Source organism: Salvelinus alpinus, chromosome 34 (assembly GCF_045679555.1).
Source record: "Salvelinus alpinus chromosome 34, SLU_Salpinus.1, whole genome shotgun sequence".
Classification (NCBI taxonomy): domain Eukaryota; kingdom Metazoa; phylum Chordata; class Actinopteri; order Salmoniformes; family Salmonidae; genus Salvelinus; species Salvelinus alpinus.
Window position 1 is genome coordinate 361,709 of NC_092119.1, and position 15,946 is coordinate 377,654.

At 44.5% G+C, this 15,946-nt stretch overlaps 1 protein-coding gene across 1 annotated transcript in view; it reads right to left on the reverse strand.

Moving 5' to 3' along the window:
• Positions 1 to 15,946, reverse strand: part of LOC139563472 (dynactin subunit 1-like) — a 111,711-nt gene that overhangs the window by 24,413 nt on the left and 71,352 nt on the right. Inside the window, exons 6-8 of the mRNA XM_071382174.1 lie at positions 7,798 to 7,815; positions 5,199 to 5,219; positions 4,292 to 4,518 (exon numbers count right to left, since the gene is read on the reverse strand). Of these exons, the coding sequence (XP_071238275.1) occupies positions 4,292 to 4,518; positions 5,199 to 5,219; positions 7,798 to 7,815 (266 nt within the window). The remainder of the gene's footprint in view (positions 1 to 4,291; positions 4,519 to 5,198; positions 5,220 to 7,797; positions 7,816 to 15,946) is intronic.

Consider the following 15,946-nt stretch of genomic DNA (forward strand, 5'->3'; position numbering starts at 1 on the left):
ACTACACCACCACACACACACACACACACACACACACCCCGCCAAACCATACACACTACACTACCACACACACACACACACACACACACACACACACACACACACACACACACACACACACACACACACACACACACACACACACACACACACACACACACACACACACACACACACACACACACACACACACCAAACTATCAAAACACACCACTGCACCTGAGTTGCCATAGCGACTTCCTCCTGAGAGAGAGTGGATGAGACACTCATTATGGCAGTCTATATACTGAGTGTATGAAACATAAAAACAGCTGCTCTTTCCATGAAGTAGACTGACCAGGTGAATACAGGTGAAAGATATGATCCCTTATTGATGTCACTTGTTAAATCCACTTTGATCAGTGTAGATGAAGGGGAGGAAACTGGTTAAAGAAGGATTTTTAAGCCATTCAGAGGGTGAATTGGCAAGACAAAATATTTATGTGCCTTTGAACGGGGTACGGTAGTAGGTGCCAGAAACACCGGTTTGTGCCAAGAACTAAAACGCTGCTGGGTTTTTCACACTCAACAGTTTCCCGTGTGTATCAAGAATGGTCCACCACCCAAAGGACATCCAGCCAACTTGACACAACGGTGGGAAGAATTGGCATCAACATGGGCCAGCATCCCTGTGGAATGCTTTCCACACCTTGTAGAGTCCATGTCCTGACGAATTGAGGCTGTTCTGTACAGATCCTAACATGCGGACCACACCGCTCATGTCGCAAAATAAATTTACACATACATGTTATTCAATCATTGCATCCACAGCGTCTGCGTAGCCAGGCGCTAATATAGGTTATATTTGTGACGCTTGAAGTCCCGCCTGCTGGATGCATATTTGTGGCCTGCTGGAGGTCATTTTGCAGGGCTCTGGCAGTGCCCCTCCTTGCACAAAGGCAGAGGTAGCGGTCCTGCTGCTGGGTTGTTGCCCTCCTACGGCCTCCTCCACGTCTCCTGATGTACTGGCCTGTCTCCTCGTAGCGCCTCCATGCTCTGGACACTACGCTGACAGACACAGCAAACCTTCTTGCCACAGCTCGCATTGATGTGCCATCCTGGATGGGCTGCACTACCTGAGCCACCTGTGTGGGTTGTAGACTCCGTCTCATGCTACCACTAGAGTGAAAGCACCGCCAGCATTCAAAAGTGACCAAAACATCAGCCAGGAAGAGTGAGAAGAGAAGAGAAGGTGAGGGGAACGGCACCTCCGTACCTTCAGGCTCTGATCAGGCCCTACACCCAAACAAGGGCACTGCGTTCATCCACCTCTGGCCTGCTCGCCTCCCTACCTCTGAGGAAGTACAGTTCCCGCTCAGCCCAGTCAAAACTGTTCCCTGCTCTGGCACCCCAATGGTGGAACAAACTCCCTCACGACGCCAGGTCAGCGGAGTCAATCACCACCTTCCGGAGACACCTGAAACCCCACCTCTTTAAGGAATACCTAGGATAGGATAAAGTAATCCTTCTAACCCCCCCCCCCTTAAAAGAGTTAGATGCACTATTGTAAAGTGGTTGTTCCACTGGATATCATAAGGTGAATGCACCAATTTGTAAGTCGCTCTGGATAAGAGCGTCTGCTAAATGACTTAAATGTAAATGTAAATGTAAATGTAGGAAGCATAGGAACTGAGAAGTGGTCTGTGGTCACCACCTGCAGAACCACTCCTTTATTGGGGGGTGTCTTGCTAATTGCCTATAATTTCCACCTTTTGTCTATTCCATTTGCACAACAGCATGTGAAATTTATTGTCAATCAGTGTTGCTTCCTAAGTGGACAGTTTGATTTCACAGAAGTGTGATTGACTTGGAATTACATTGTGTTGTTTAAGTGTTCCCTTTATTTTTTTGAGCAGTGTATTATGCTAACATTTACAGCACACAATAATTAGTTATGGTAAATACACTTCCCTTTTTTACCTCAGATTGGTGATGTTAGTATTAAAGTCTATAGTCATCACGATCTCACAACATCGATTTGCTTAAACACAGATCAATATCTCTCGTAAAAATCTCTGGCCTCACATAAGTTCACGGGTTTGAGAGGTTAAGCTATCACTTTGTCAGAGATATACAGAAAATATTTATATCCATTGATTTATTCCACAATTTGATGTGTTGAACTCAAAATGGATTAAACCGATTTTTTTATCTCGACCATCTACAGACAATACCCTATAATGACAAAGTGAAAACATATTTTAGAATTTTTTGCAAATTTATTGAAAATGAAAAAATATATATAAGAAATACATGTTAGAATCACCTTTTGCAGCGATTACACCTGTGAGTCTTTCTGGGTAATTCTCTAAGAGCTTTCCACACCTGGATTGTACAATATTTGCACATTATTCTTCAAATTATTCAAGCTCTGTCAACTTTGTTGTTGATCATTGCTAGACAACAATTTTCAAGTCTTGCCATAGATTTTCAAGCAGATTTATGTAAAAACTGTAACTAGATCACTCAGGAACATTCATTGTCGTCTTGGTATTTTAAATATTCCATTAAAAAATCTGCCGTTTCCAGCTACAATAGTAATTTACAACATTAACAATGTCTACACTATTTCTGATCAATTTGATGTTGTTTTAAATGGACAAAAAAAAGTGCTTTTCTTTCAAAAACAAGGACATTTCTAAGTGACCCCAAACTTTTGAACGGTAGTGTATGTTCTTGTTTGATATACATGTATATAATTATATTGGACAAGTTATCCTTCATCACATGACAGTATTTGTCTTGTATCCAATACATTTAGTTTACATTAGGAAGAAATAGGATTCTAATTTAGTTATATTGCATCATATTAACCTTTCAAAATTAGTTTATCAACGGGAAGAAAAAAAATCATGAACATCGGTGTCATTTTATATATAATATGCACGGGTGTGAAATTTGTATAGATGAATCACAAAACAGCAGTTCTAATGTACTATTAGCTACACAAGTGAAACACCACTAATCTGGCTATTAGTCATTCCTAAACAGCCGGTAAAATAGCTTATTTATTTATTTAAAGAAATGTGAAGGCATTTGTAAGGATGCGAGTGTTACATGTCATGTCCACAACGATGCAGCATCAAACCAGCAACGTGTGAGAGGAGATCCCTGTACCGTAGGATCCTTATTCTGGTCGCTGTCAACTTCATTCATTAACAGATACTGAGGAGATCGATTATGTTACTTGTTTACTTGGTATTCGTGAGAGATATCTTTATTTTTTTGCGATAGCAGTGCACTGAATTGCTAGCGTTCGTTTGTAACGCTGCTACAATGTGGCTACACACGTCTGGGCGCTCGGTAGAATGTAAATGCGTTATCACGCGACGCCGCCTTCAAATCTCATTCCAAATGGCAATAACCTTTAATAAACTTTAATAAAAGTCCACACAAGGTGTCAAAACTATTGCACACCACTGGGCGCGAACTCCATGACGCTCCGATCGTGCTGCTCAGACCACTGCGCTACGGCAGTTCACAGTGCTTTTGCAAGCCGTGAGAATACTTGATACTTGATAGTATGAGGACGATTAGTTTGTAGAGCTTTTCCCTCAAACCACAGCCCCCTAGATACAGTACTGCATTGTTTTACTGTAGCCTAAAAACACTGCTTCCAGCTGCCCCCTGGTGGCCATTATACACGTTAAATATTTATTAGAATCCTCCTGCGATGAAATGGGTCATATTAAAATCCGACACCTGTACTCCAGAGTATAGCTAACATAACACACTTAGACACCATGGGGCGGCGCACAATTGGCCCAGCGTCGTCCGGGTTAGGTTAGGGTTTGGCCGGCAGGGATATCCTTGTCTCATCGCGCACTAGAGACTCCTGTGGCGGGCCGGGCGCAGTGCACGCTGACACGGTCGCCAGGTGTACGGGGTTTCCTCCGACACATTGGTGCGGCTGGCTTCCGGGTTAAGTGAGCAGTGTGTCAAGAAGCAGTGCGGCTTGGCAGGGATCGTGTTTCGGAGGACGCATGGCTCTCGACCTTCGCCTCTCCCGAGTCTGTACGGGAGTTGCAGCGATGAGACAAGACTGTAACTACTACCAATTGAATTTCACGAAATTGTGGAGAAAAAAGGGGTAAAATATTATTAAAAAATGTTTTTATATGGCTTGCTATATATTGTACACGTCTAACCCAAGACAGTACACCTGTTAACATTCCCCTAAGCACAAAACTGACAAAATGAGGAAGAACAGCTCATGTTTACTGTGTCATTACACCTGAGGGTATTACATCACTCCAGTATCACAGTGGGCCATACAGTACAGTTAGTAATCCACTGTACCTTGCTGGGGAGTGGAGGTGGGGGGGCTGAAGGGGAGAGGAGCCCCCCAGGGATGATGGGGGTCCCCAGGGGGGTCTGCGCCGGGGTGGAAGGCTCGCTACTGCTCATCTCTCCAGCCGAGGCAGACACAGACCCAGAGGGCCCCGCCTTGGAGGCCCCGGTTCCCGCAGGGCGGCTGGGCTGGAGGAGGAGAGAGGAGGAGAGAGAGAGAGGGAGAGAGAGAGAGGAGGAGAGGAGGAGAGAGAGAGAGAGAGAGGAGAGAGGAGGAGGAGAGAGAGAGAGAGGAGAGAGAGAGAAGAGGAGAGAGGGGGAGAGAGGGGGAGAGAAGAGGAGAGAGAGAGAGGAGGAGAGAGGAGGAGAGAGAGAGAGAGGAGGAGAGAGGGGGTAGGAGGAGGAGAGAGAGAGGGGGAGAGAGGAGGAGAACGAGAGAGAAGAGAGAGAGAGAGAGGAGGAGAGAGAGAGAGAGAGGAGGAGAGAGGGGGTAGGAGGAGGAGAGAGAGGAGGAGAAAGAGAGAGAGAGGAGGAGAGAGAAGAGAGAGAGGAGGAGAGAGGGGGAGAGAGATAAGGTTTAGACACTGGGGACCAGACAAACACATTGGAATCAAGTGGAATGAGAAGGAATGTCATCACGGTGAAATTTGGTATAGAAAATATAATGTCTGGCAAAGCTTCTGACATTCACCAGAGGACAGATGGATTAATACAGACCTATGTAAGAAAATATTAGTTAGGAGTGACAAAAATATATATATAAAGAAAGGAAAGAAAGAAAAAAGTTTGAAAAACAAAGAAGTGAAAAAAAGACTGAGTTCACTCAAGAAGATAAGGAACAAAATGCCTCTGTAGAAGATTGGGCTCACCTTGGGCCTTCTGGCCGTAGTCTGAAGAGCAGTGGAGAGGAGGAGAGAGGAGAGGAGAAGAGGACAAGAGAGGAAGAGTGAGGAGAAGGGGGGAGAGGAAGAGAGCGGAGAGGAGAAGAGGACAAGAGAGGAAGAGTGAGGAGAAGGGGGGAGAGGAAGAGAGCGGAGAGGAGGGTAAAGGAGAGAATGAGATAGGAGAGGTTAGGAGAGGAAGAGAGAGGAGATGGAGGAGAAATGTCGGGAGAGGGGAAGGAGAGAGGTAGAGAGAGGGGAGAGGTTAGGAGAGGAAGAGACAGGAAGAGAGAGGAGAAAAGGCACCAACAGAAGGGTTAGTGGCACGCTGAAACCAGGTATAACATCAGTACAGTCAGATCAGCTGATGAGGACAAGACAGGAAGTCCTTCATTGACACTTTCTGACAACCAGATCACATGTCGTCTAAAGCATAACAGGTTATAGCAGGATGAACAGGTTATAGCAGGATGAACAGGTCATAGCAGGATGAACAGGTCATAGCAGGATGAACAGGTTATAGCAGGATGAACAGGTCATAGCAGGATGAACAGGTCATAGCAGGATGAACAGGTCATAGCAGGATGAACAGGTCATAGCAGGATCACAGGTCATAGCAGGATGAACAGGTCATAGCAGGATGAACAGGTCATAGCAGGATGAACAGGTCATAGCTGGATGAACAGGTTATAGCAGGATGAACAGGTTATAGCTGGATGAACAGGTTATAGCTGGATGAACAGGTCATAGCAGGATGAACAGGTTATAGCTGGATGAACAGGTTATAGCAGGATGAACAGGTTATAGCAGGATGAACAGGTCATAGCAGGATGAACAGGTCATAGCAGGATGAACAGGTTATAGCAGGATGAACAGGTCATAGCAGGATGAACAGGTCATAGCAGGATGAACAGGTCATAGCTGGATGAACAGGTCATAGCAGGATGAACAGGTCATAGCGGGATGAACAGGTTATAGCTGGATGAACAGGTCATAGCAGGATCACAGGATCCCACACTGATGTTTTTCTTGGCGATTGTTCGTTGAGTTAGAGTGCCTCTTGTTCTAACATTCCTCCTGAAAGCCTCTGTGTCTGGTTGTTGGTCTCTGGCCACACATAGTTCACCCTCAGCGAGACAAAGAGACAGAGTCTGTCTGATAAATGACTGGTACCACCAGCGTCTTTCTGATAAATGACTGCATTGTGTTTGGAGGGGGAAACAACATGTCTGATAAAGACAAGAGGGAGTGAACCTGAACTCTAACTACTCTGACCCCACTGATTTAGTTAGATCGCTACACTGGTAGAAAAAAGCGTTCCAAAAGGGTTCTTCGGATGTCACAATACCTTTTTGGTTCCAGGTAGAACCCTTTTTGGTTCCAGGTAGAACCCTTTTTGGTTCCAGGTAGAACCCTTTTTGGTTCCAGGTAGAACGCTCTGTTGAAAGGGTTCTACCCTGGAACCAAAAGAGTTCTACCTGGAACCAAAGAGGGTTCCTTCAACAAGTTATCCTATAGGGACAGCCATAGACCCCTTTTAAGTTCAACATGGACCCTTTTTTTTCTAAGAGTGTAGTAGAATAATGGCAGCTGAGGAGTGTTGTCATCTGGATCGGGAGGTAGATAGAATCCATCCTTCAGGTTAATATGGCTACGGGGCCAATGAACCACCTTCTCTCTACGGCCGAAGCTTTTGACCTGGTCAACGTCTCGTGTCTGTGATAGCGTATCTTAGACGATATGATGTCACAGTGACGCAATGTCCTCCTCTTTATATGAATAAGGACACAATGGCATCAGATTAAAATGAAAGTTTGGACATGTGGCTATATTTAAATAAAAACACAACAGTAATCGCAAAAATAATGACACAAAAAATAACTGTCTCTCCAACACAACTCTTATAAAACAGCTAGGTCGTATTATGGACTGGTATGTAAATGAGTCTATTGTAAAACAGTTTGTAAGTCACTGTAAATCAGTCTGAATTAGATGTAATGACTAAATTACTCAAATGTAAACAGTAGAAGCCTGTATGAATTATGAACTGTACGGATACAAACCAGAGAGTTGCATTACAGCAAGATACCAAGGCATCAGCGGCAATTCCATTTCAACTCCAGTCAATTCAGAAAGTTAACCAAATTGTAATTGAACATTTTCCTAATTGACTAGCATTGACCTGAAATTTCAGTGTACTTCCTGAATTAACTAGTATTGATCTGAAATTTCAGTGTACTTCCTGAATTGACTAGTATTGATCTGAAATTTCAGTGTACTTCCTGAATTGACTGGCATTGATCCAAACACCCTATCAACCTGCACTAATTCATGAGCTGTTAACATATTCTAATGAGCTGTTAACATATTCTAATGAGCTGTTAACATAACCCAGGCGCTATATTCTATATTGGCAGATAATTATACAACAACAATATCAAAACGGACACGTTTACATAATCCCCTAATGAAATGAGGTATGTGTTAAGCATCTATCTAGATCACAGCTCTGTCAACACAATTTGACCAACTAAAAGATGACTCCAACAACATCCCATAATAAAAATCATCAGATGGTGCTCTGTACCTTCCTGGGGGCAGGAGTCTGTCTCATCATATTGGCAAGAGAAGAAGACACACACAGTCACACACACAGACACACACAGTCACACACACACACACTAGGATGAGAGATACTCAGTTACACAGTGCCTGAGAGCACACAGACGGTCAAGACAGACAGACAGCCATAGACGGTAAGACAAGACAGCCACAGAGGGTCAGACAGACGGCCAGTCGGTGAGGTAGGCAGACAGACAACCAACAGACAGCGGGCAGTAGCAGCTCAGTTCAGCTCCGACAGGGAAGGAAGCTGCAGCTGGTGCAAATGGCCGCAGATCAGGCTCCTTTCTGTTTCTCGCAGCCAGCCCCTCTATAAACCTTCCCGTAGAGTCCTTTCTGTTCCATCCGTGATACAGGGTTGGGTTGCCAGTTGTATAATCACAATGCTCGACTCTGCTCTGCAGGGTTGCCAGATTGTATAGTATCCTTCCTCAGACCTTCCCTCTTCTCTGTCTGATTAATTCTCTCTCTCTCTGATCTGGCATCCTACTGTGATGCGAAAGCTAACACTGTTCTGTTCACCATCCACCGCTCTGTTCTGTATCCGGCTCTCCCGTCTCCGGCTCTCTCTCTGTCTCTCTCCTGCTCTCTGTGTCCCTCCCTCTCTCTCTGTCTCTCTCCTGCTCTCTGTGTCCCTCCCTCTTTCTCTGTCTCTCTCCTGCTCTCTGTGTCCCTCCCTCTCTCTCTGTCTCTCTCCTGCTCTCTGTGTCCCTCCCTTTCTCTCTCTCTCACTCTCTTTCTCTCTCCTGCTCTCTGTGTCCCTCCCTCTCTCTCTCTCTCTCTCTTCTCTTGTGTTAATGGTGATCTGCCAACCACTACCCTGCTCGTACATTACATCATTACTCTGCCCCCCTCCCAGATAGATAGGAAGAGGGAGGAGTGAGTTCGTGAAAGGGGGAAGGAGGAGAGAGGTGAAGAGCAGGAGGAGGGAGATGGAGAGAGGGTAGGGAGGAGAGAGGTGAAGAACAGGAGGAGGGAGGTGGAGAGGGGGAAGGAGGAGAGAGGTGAAGAGCAGGAGAGGGAGATGGAGAGGGGAGGGAGGAGAGAGCTGGAGAGCAGGAGGAGGGATGTGGAGAGAGAGAGAGGGAGAGAGAGGGAGGGAGAGAGCGAGAGATGGAGGAGAAATGTCGGGAGAGGGGAAGGAGGAGAGAGGTAGAGAGAGGGGAGGGAGGATTGATGTGGAGAAAGGTGGAGAGAGGGGATGGAGGAGAGATGTGGAGAGAGGGGAGGGGTAGAGGAGGGGGAAGGTGATGTATTGAAGGGAGGGTAGAGGAGGGGAAGGTGATGTATTGAAGGGAGGGTAGAGGAGGGGAAGGTGATGTATTGAAGGGAGGGTAGAGGAGGGGGAAGGTGATGTATTGAAGGGAGGGTAGAGGAGGGGAAGGTGATGTATTGAAGGGAGGGTAGAGGAGGGGGAAGGTGATGTATTGAAGGGAGGGTAGAGGAGGGGTAAGGTGATGTATTGAAGGGAGGGTAGAGGAGGGGTACGGTGATGTATTGAAGGGAGGGTAGAGGAGGGGGAAGGTGATGTATTGAAGGGAGGGTAGAGGAGGGGGAAGGTGATGTATTGAAGGGAGGGTAGAGGAGGGGGAAGGTGATGTATTGAAGGGAGGGTAGAGGAGGGGTAAGGTGATGTATTGAAGGGAGGGTAGAGGAGGGGGAAGGTGATGTATTGAAGGGAGGGTAGAGGAGGGGGAAGGTGATGTATTGAAGGGAGGGTAGAGGAGGGGTAAGGTGATGTATTGAAGGGAGGGTAGAGGAGGGGGAAGGTGATGTATTGAAGGGAGGGTAGAGGAGGGGTAAGGTGATGTATTGAAGGGAGGGTAGAGGAGGGGGAAGGTGATGTATTGAAGGGAGGGTAGAGGAGGGGTAAGGTGATGTATTGAAGGGAGGGTAGAGGAGGGGGAAGGTGATGTATTGAAGGGAGGGTAGAGGAGGGGGAAGGTGATGCCAGTCTCACGTGTATCCTAGCAACATGTAGCACATAGGGATGTGTGAACCGTACTCCTCAGCCTGAAGTGACGCCAGTGATTTGCTAGCTTTTCTTGTGGGGCCGACTGATAAGATGGTTCAGGAGGGTGGTCATGTGTTCTAGGCAGACAGAGGTCCTGGGTTGGAGCCCAGTACTGTTGATGTCTTTATCCTCCCTGTTCAGTACCAGCAGCTCAACTAAGTGGCTCAACTCATTACTTTCGTCTGATTATGTGTTATTACCCACTCTCTGTACTAGTAACTAGTTATTACCCACCCTCTGTACTAGTAACTAGTTATTACCCACTCTCTGTACTAGTAACTTGTTATTACCCACTCTCTGTACTAGTAACTAGTTATTACCCACTCTCTGTACTAGTAACTAGTTATTACCCACTCTCTGCACCAGTAACTAGTTATTACCCACTCTCTGTACCAGTAACTAGTTATTACCCACTCTCTGTACTAGTAACTAGTTATTACCCACTATCTGTACTAGTAACTAGTTATTACCCACCCTCTGTACTAGTAACTAGTAATTACCCACTCTCTGTACTAGTAACTAGTTATTACCCACTCTCTGTACTAGTAACTAGTTATTACCCACTCTCTGTACTAGTAACTAGCTATTACCCACTCTCTGTACTAGTAACTAGTTATTACCCACTCTCTGTACTAGTAACTAGTTATTACCCACTCTCTGTACTAGTAACTAGATATTACCCACTCTCTGTACTAGTAACTAGCTATTACCCACTCTCTGTACTAGTAACTAGTTATTACCCACTCTCTGTACTAGTAACTAGTTATTACCCACTCTCTGTACTAGTAACTAGATATTACCCACTCTCTGTACTAGTAACTAGCTATTACCCACTCTCTGTACTAGTAACGAGTTATTACCCACTCTCTATACTAGTAACTAGTTAATACCCACTCTCTGTACCAGTAACTAGTTATTACCCACTCTCTGTACTAGTAACTAGTTATTACCCACTCTCTGTACCAGTAACTAGTTATTACCCACTCTCTGTACTAGTAACTAGTTATTACCCACTCTCTGTACCAGTAACTAGTTATTACCCACTATCTGTACTAGTAACTAGTTATTACCCACCCTCTGTATTAGTAACAAGTTAATACCCACCCTCTGTACTAGTAATTAGTTATTACCCACTCTCTGTACTAGTAAACTAGTTATTACCCACTCTCTGTACCAGTAACTAGTTATTACCCACTCTCTGTACCAGTAACTAGTTATTACCCACTCTCTGTACTAGTAACTAGTTATTACCCACTCTCTGTACCAGTAACTAGTTATTACCCACTCTCTGTACCAGTAACTAGTTATTACCCACTATCTGTACTAGTAACTAGTTATTACCCACCCTCTGTACTAGAAACAAGTTATTACCCACCCTCTGTACCAGTAACTAGTTATTACCCACTCTCTGTACCAGTAACTAGTTATTACCCACTATCTGTACTAGTAACTAGTTATTGCCCACCCTCTGTACTAGTAACAAGTTATTACCCACCATCTGTACTAGTAACTAGTTATTACCCACCCTCTCTACTAGTAATTAGTTATTACCCACGCTCTGTACTAGTAACTAGTTATTACCCACTCTCTGTACCAGTAACTAGTTATTACCCACTCTCTGTACTAGTAACTAGTTATTACCAATTCTCTGTACTAGTAACTAGTTATTACCCACTCTTTGTACAAGTAACTAGTTATTACCCACTCGCTGTACTAGTAACTAGTTATTACCCACCCTCTGTACTAGTAACTAGTTATTACCCACTATCTGTACTAGTAACTAGTTATTACCCACCCTCTGTACTAGTAATTTGTTATTACCCACTCTCTGTACTAGTAACTAGTTATTACCCACTCTCTGTACCAGTAACTAGTTATTACCCACTCTCTGTACCAGTAACTAGTTATTACCCACTCTCTGTACTAGTACCTAGTTATTACCAACTCTCTGTACTAGTAACTAGTTATTACCCACCCTCTGTACTAGTAATTAATTATTACCCACCCTCTGTACTAGTAACTAGTTAATACCCACTCTCTGTACTAGTAACTAGTTATTACCCACTCTCTGTACTAGTAACTAGTTATTACCCACTCTCTGTACTAGTAACTAGTTATTACCCACTCTCTGTACTAGTAACTAGTTATTACCCACTATCTGTACTAGTAACTAGTTATTACCCACCCTCTGTACTAGTAACTAGTAATTACCCACTCTCTGTACTAGTAACTAGTTATTACCCACTCTCTGTACTAGTAACTAGTTATTACCCACTCTCTGTACTAGTAACTAGCTATTACCCACTCTCTGTACTAGTAACTAGTTATTACCCACTCTCTGTACTAGTAACTAGTTATTACCCACTCTCTGTACTAGTAACTAGATATTACCCACTCTCTGTACTAGTAACTAGCTATTACCCACTCTCTGTACTAGTAACTAGTTATTACCCACTCTCTGTACTAGTAACTAGTTATTACCCACTCTCTGTACTAGTAACTAGATATTACCCACTCTCTGTACTAGTAACTAGCTATTACCCACTCTCTGTACTAGTAACGAGTTATTACCCACTCTCTATACTAGTAACTAGTTAATACCCACTCTCTGTACCAGTAACTAGTTATTACCCACTCTCTGTACTAGTAACTAGTTATTACCCACTCTCTGTACCAGTAACTAGTTATTACCCACTCTCTGTACTAGTAACTAGTTATTACCCACTCTCTGTACCAGTAACTAGTTATTACCCACTATCTGTACTAGTAACTAGTTATTACCCACCCTCTGTATTAGTAACAAGTTAATACCCACCCTCTGTACTAGTAATTAGTTATTACCCACTCTCTGTACTAGTAAACTAGTTATTACCCACTCTCTGTACCAGTAACTAGTTATTACCCACTCTCTGTACCAGTAACTAGTTATTACCCACTCTCTGTACTAGTAACTAGTTATTACCCACTCTCTGTACCAGTAACTAGTTATTACCCACTCTCTGTACCAGTAACTAGTTATTACCCACTATCTGTACTAGTAACTAGTTATTACCCACCCTCTGTACTAGAAACAAGTTATTACCCACCCTCTGTACCAGTAACTAGTTATTACCCACTCTCTGTACCAGTAACTAGTTATTACCCACTATCTGTACTAGTAACTAGTTATTGCCCACCCTCTGTACTAGTAACAAGTTATTACCCACCATCTGTACTAGTAACTAGTTATTACCCACCCTCTCTACTAGTAATTAGTTATTACCCACGCTCTGTACTAGTAACTAGTTATTACCCACTCTCTGTACCAGTAACTAGTTATTACCCACTCTCTGTACTAGTAACTAGTTATTACCAATTCTCTGTACTAGTAACTAGTTATTACCCACTCTTTGTACAAGTAACTAGTTATTACCCACTCGCTGTACTAGTAACTAGTTATTACCCACCCTCTGTACTAGTAACTAGTTATTACCCACTATCTGTACTAGTAACTAGTTATTACCCACCCTCTGTACTAGTAATTTGTTATTACCCACTCTCTGTACTAGTAACTAGTTATTACCCACTCTCTGTACCAGTAACTAGTTATTACCCACTCTCTGTACCAGTAACTAGTTATTACCCACTCTCTGTACTAGTACCTAGTTATTACCAACTCTCTGTACTAGTAACTAGTTATTACCCACCCTCTGTACTAGTAATTAATTATTACCCACCCTCTGTACTAGTAACTAGTTAATACCCACTCTCTGTACTAGTAACTAGTTATTACCCACTCTCTGTACTAGTAACTAGTTATTACCCACTCTCTGTACTAGTAACTAGTTATTACCCACTCTCTGTACTAGTAACTAGTTATTACCCACTCTCTGAAATTATACATATCAAAATACTCGGTAGATCCATGACCAAAGCGCAGGGGGGAAATCTGTTCTCTTTAAAAATGTAACACTAAGAGTCTCTCTCAGGGAGGAGAGAAGAGGTAGATGGAGGGATGGCCAGAAGGAAGAGAGGGGGATGAATTAGGGGATAGACTGAGGGAGGAGAGAAGAGGTAGATGGAGGGATGGCCAGAAGGAGGAGAGGGGGATGAATTAGGGAGGAGAGAAGAGGTAGATGGAGGGATGGCCAGAAGGAAGAGAGGGGGATGAATTAGGGGATAGACTGAGGGAGGAGAGAAGAGGTAGATGGAGGGATGGCCAGAAGGAGGAGAGGGGGATGAATTAGGGAGGAGAGAAGAGGTAGATGGAGGGATGGCCAGAAGGAAGAGAGGGGGATGAATTAGGGAGGAGAGAAGAGGTAGATGGAGGGATGGCCAGAAGGAAGAGAGGGGGATGAATTAGGGAGGAGAGAAGAGGTAGATGGAGGGATGGCCAGAAGGAAGAGAGGGGGATGAATTAGGGGATAGACTGAGGGAGGAGAGAAGAGGTAGATGGAGGGATGGCCAGAAGGAGGAGAGGGGGATGAATTAGGGAGGAGAGAAGAGGTAGATGGAGGGATGGCCAGAAGGAAGAGAGGGGGATGAATTAGGGAGGAGAGAAGAGGTAGATGGAGGGATGGCCAGAAGGAGGAGAGGGGGATGAATTAGGGAGGAGAGAAGAGGTAGATGGAGGGATGGCCAGAAGGAGGAGAGGGGGATGAATTAGGGAGGAGAGAAGAGGTAGATGGAGGGATGGCCAGAAGGAAGAGAGGGGGATGAATTAGGGGATAGACTGAGGGAGGAGAGAAGAGGTAGATGGAGGGATGGCCAGAAGGAGGAGAGGGGGATGAATTAGGGAGGAGAGAAGAGGTAGATGGAGGGATGGCCAGAAGGAAGAGAGGGGGATGAATTAGGGGATAGACTGAGGGAGGAGAGAAGAGGTAGATGGAGGGATGGCCAGAAGGAGGAGAGGGGGATGAATTAGGGAGGAGAGAAGAGGTAGATGGAGGGATGGCCAGAAGGAAGAGAGGGGGATGAATTAGGGAGGAGAGAAGAGGTAGATGGAGGGATGGCCAGAAGGAGGAGAGGGGGATGAATTAGGGGATAGACTGAGGGAGGAGAGAAGAGGTAGATGGAGGGATCGTGTTACTGCTTTAAAAGCAACAGCAGCAGGGTGAAATCACTGTCACTGTATCCGAGGGCAGTGTCCCGAGCAGGATGGAGAGATACTCCACAGAGAGCCATACAGGTGTAGGATTACTGTCCTTACAGCCCCAGGACACTTAGCGGACAGAACACTGCTGACAGTAACAACAACGTGTTCTTCCTCTACACTCCAGAACACATCACCAAATAGACACTTCTAACGTCCCACTTCTGGAGATGCTAAACGGTACAACTAGTGTTCTATAGAGTCTCATGTTAAACTGTTGGTTAGAGACTCAGACAGACAATGTTCTATAGAGTCTCATGTTAAACTGCTGGTTAGAGACTCAGACAGTCAATGTTCTATAGAGTCTCATGTTAAACTGCTGGTTAGAGACTCAGACAGTCAGTGTTCTATAGAGTCTCATGTTAAACTGCTGGTTAGGGACTCAGACAGACCGTGTTCTATAGAGTCTCATGTTAAACTGCTGGTTAGGGACTCAGACAGTCAGTGTTCTATAGAGTCTCATGTTAAACTGCTGGTCAGGGACTCAGACAGTCAGTGTTCTATAGAGTCTCATGTTAAACTGCTGGTTAGAGACTCAGACAGTCAGTGTTCTATAGAGTCTCATGTTAAACTGCTGGTTAGAGACTCAGACAGTCAGTGTTCTATAGAGTCTCATGTTAAACTGCTGGTTAGGGACTCAGACAGTCAGTGTTCTATAGAGTCTCATGTTAAACTGCTGGTTAGGGACTCAGACAGACCGTGTTCTATAGAGTCTCGTGTTAAACTGCTGGTTAGAGACTCAGACAGTCAGTGTTCTATAGAGTCTCATGTTAAACTGCTGGTTAGAGACTCAGACAGTCAGTGTTCTATAGAGTCTCATGTTAAACTGCTGGTTAGGGACTCAGACAGTCAGTGTTCTATAGAGTCTCATGTTAAACTGCTGGTTAGGGACTCAGACAGACCGTGTTCTATAGAGTCTCATGTTAAACTGCTGGTTAGAGACTCAGACAGTCAGTGTTCTATAGAGTC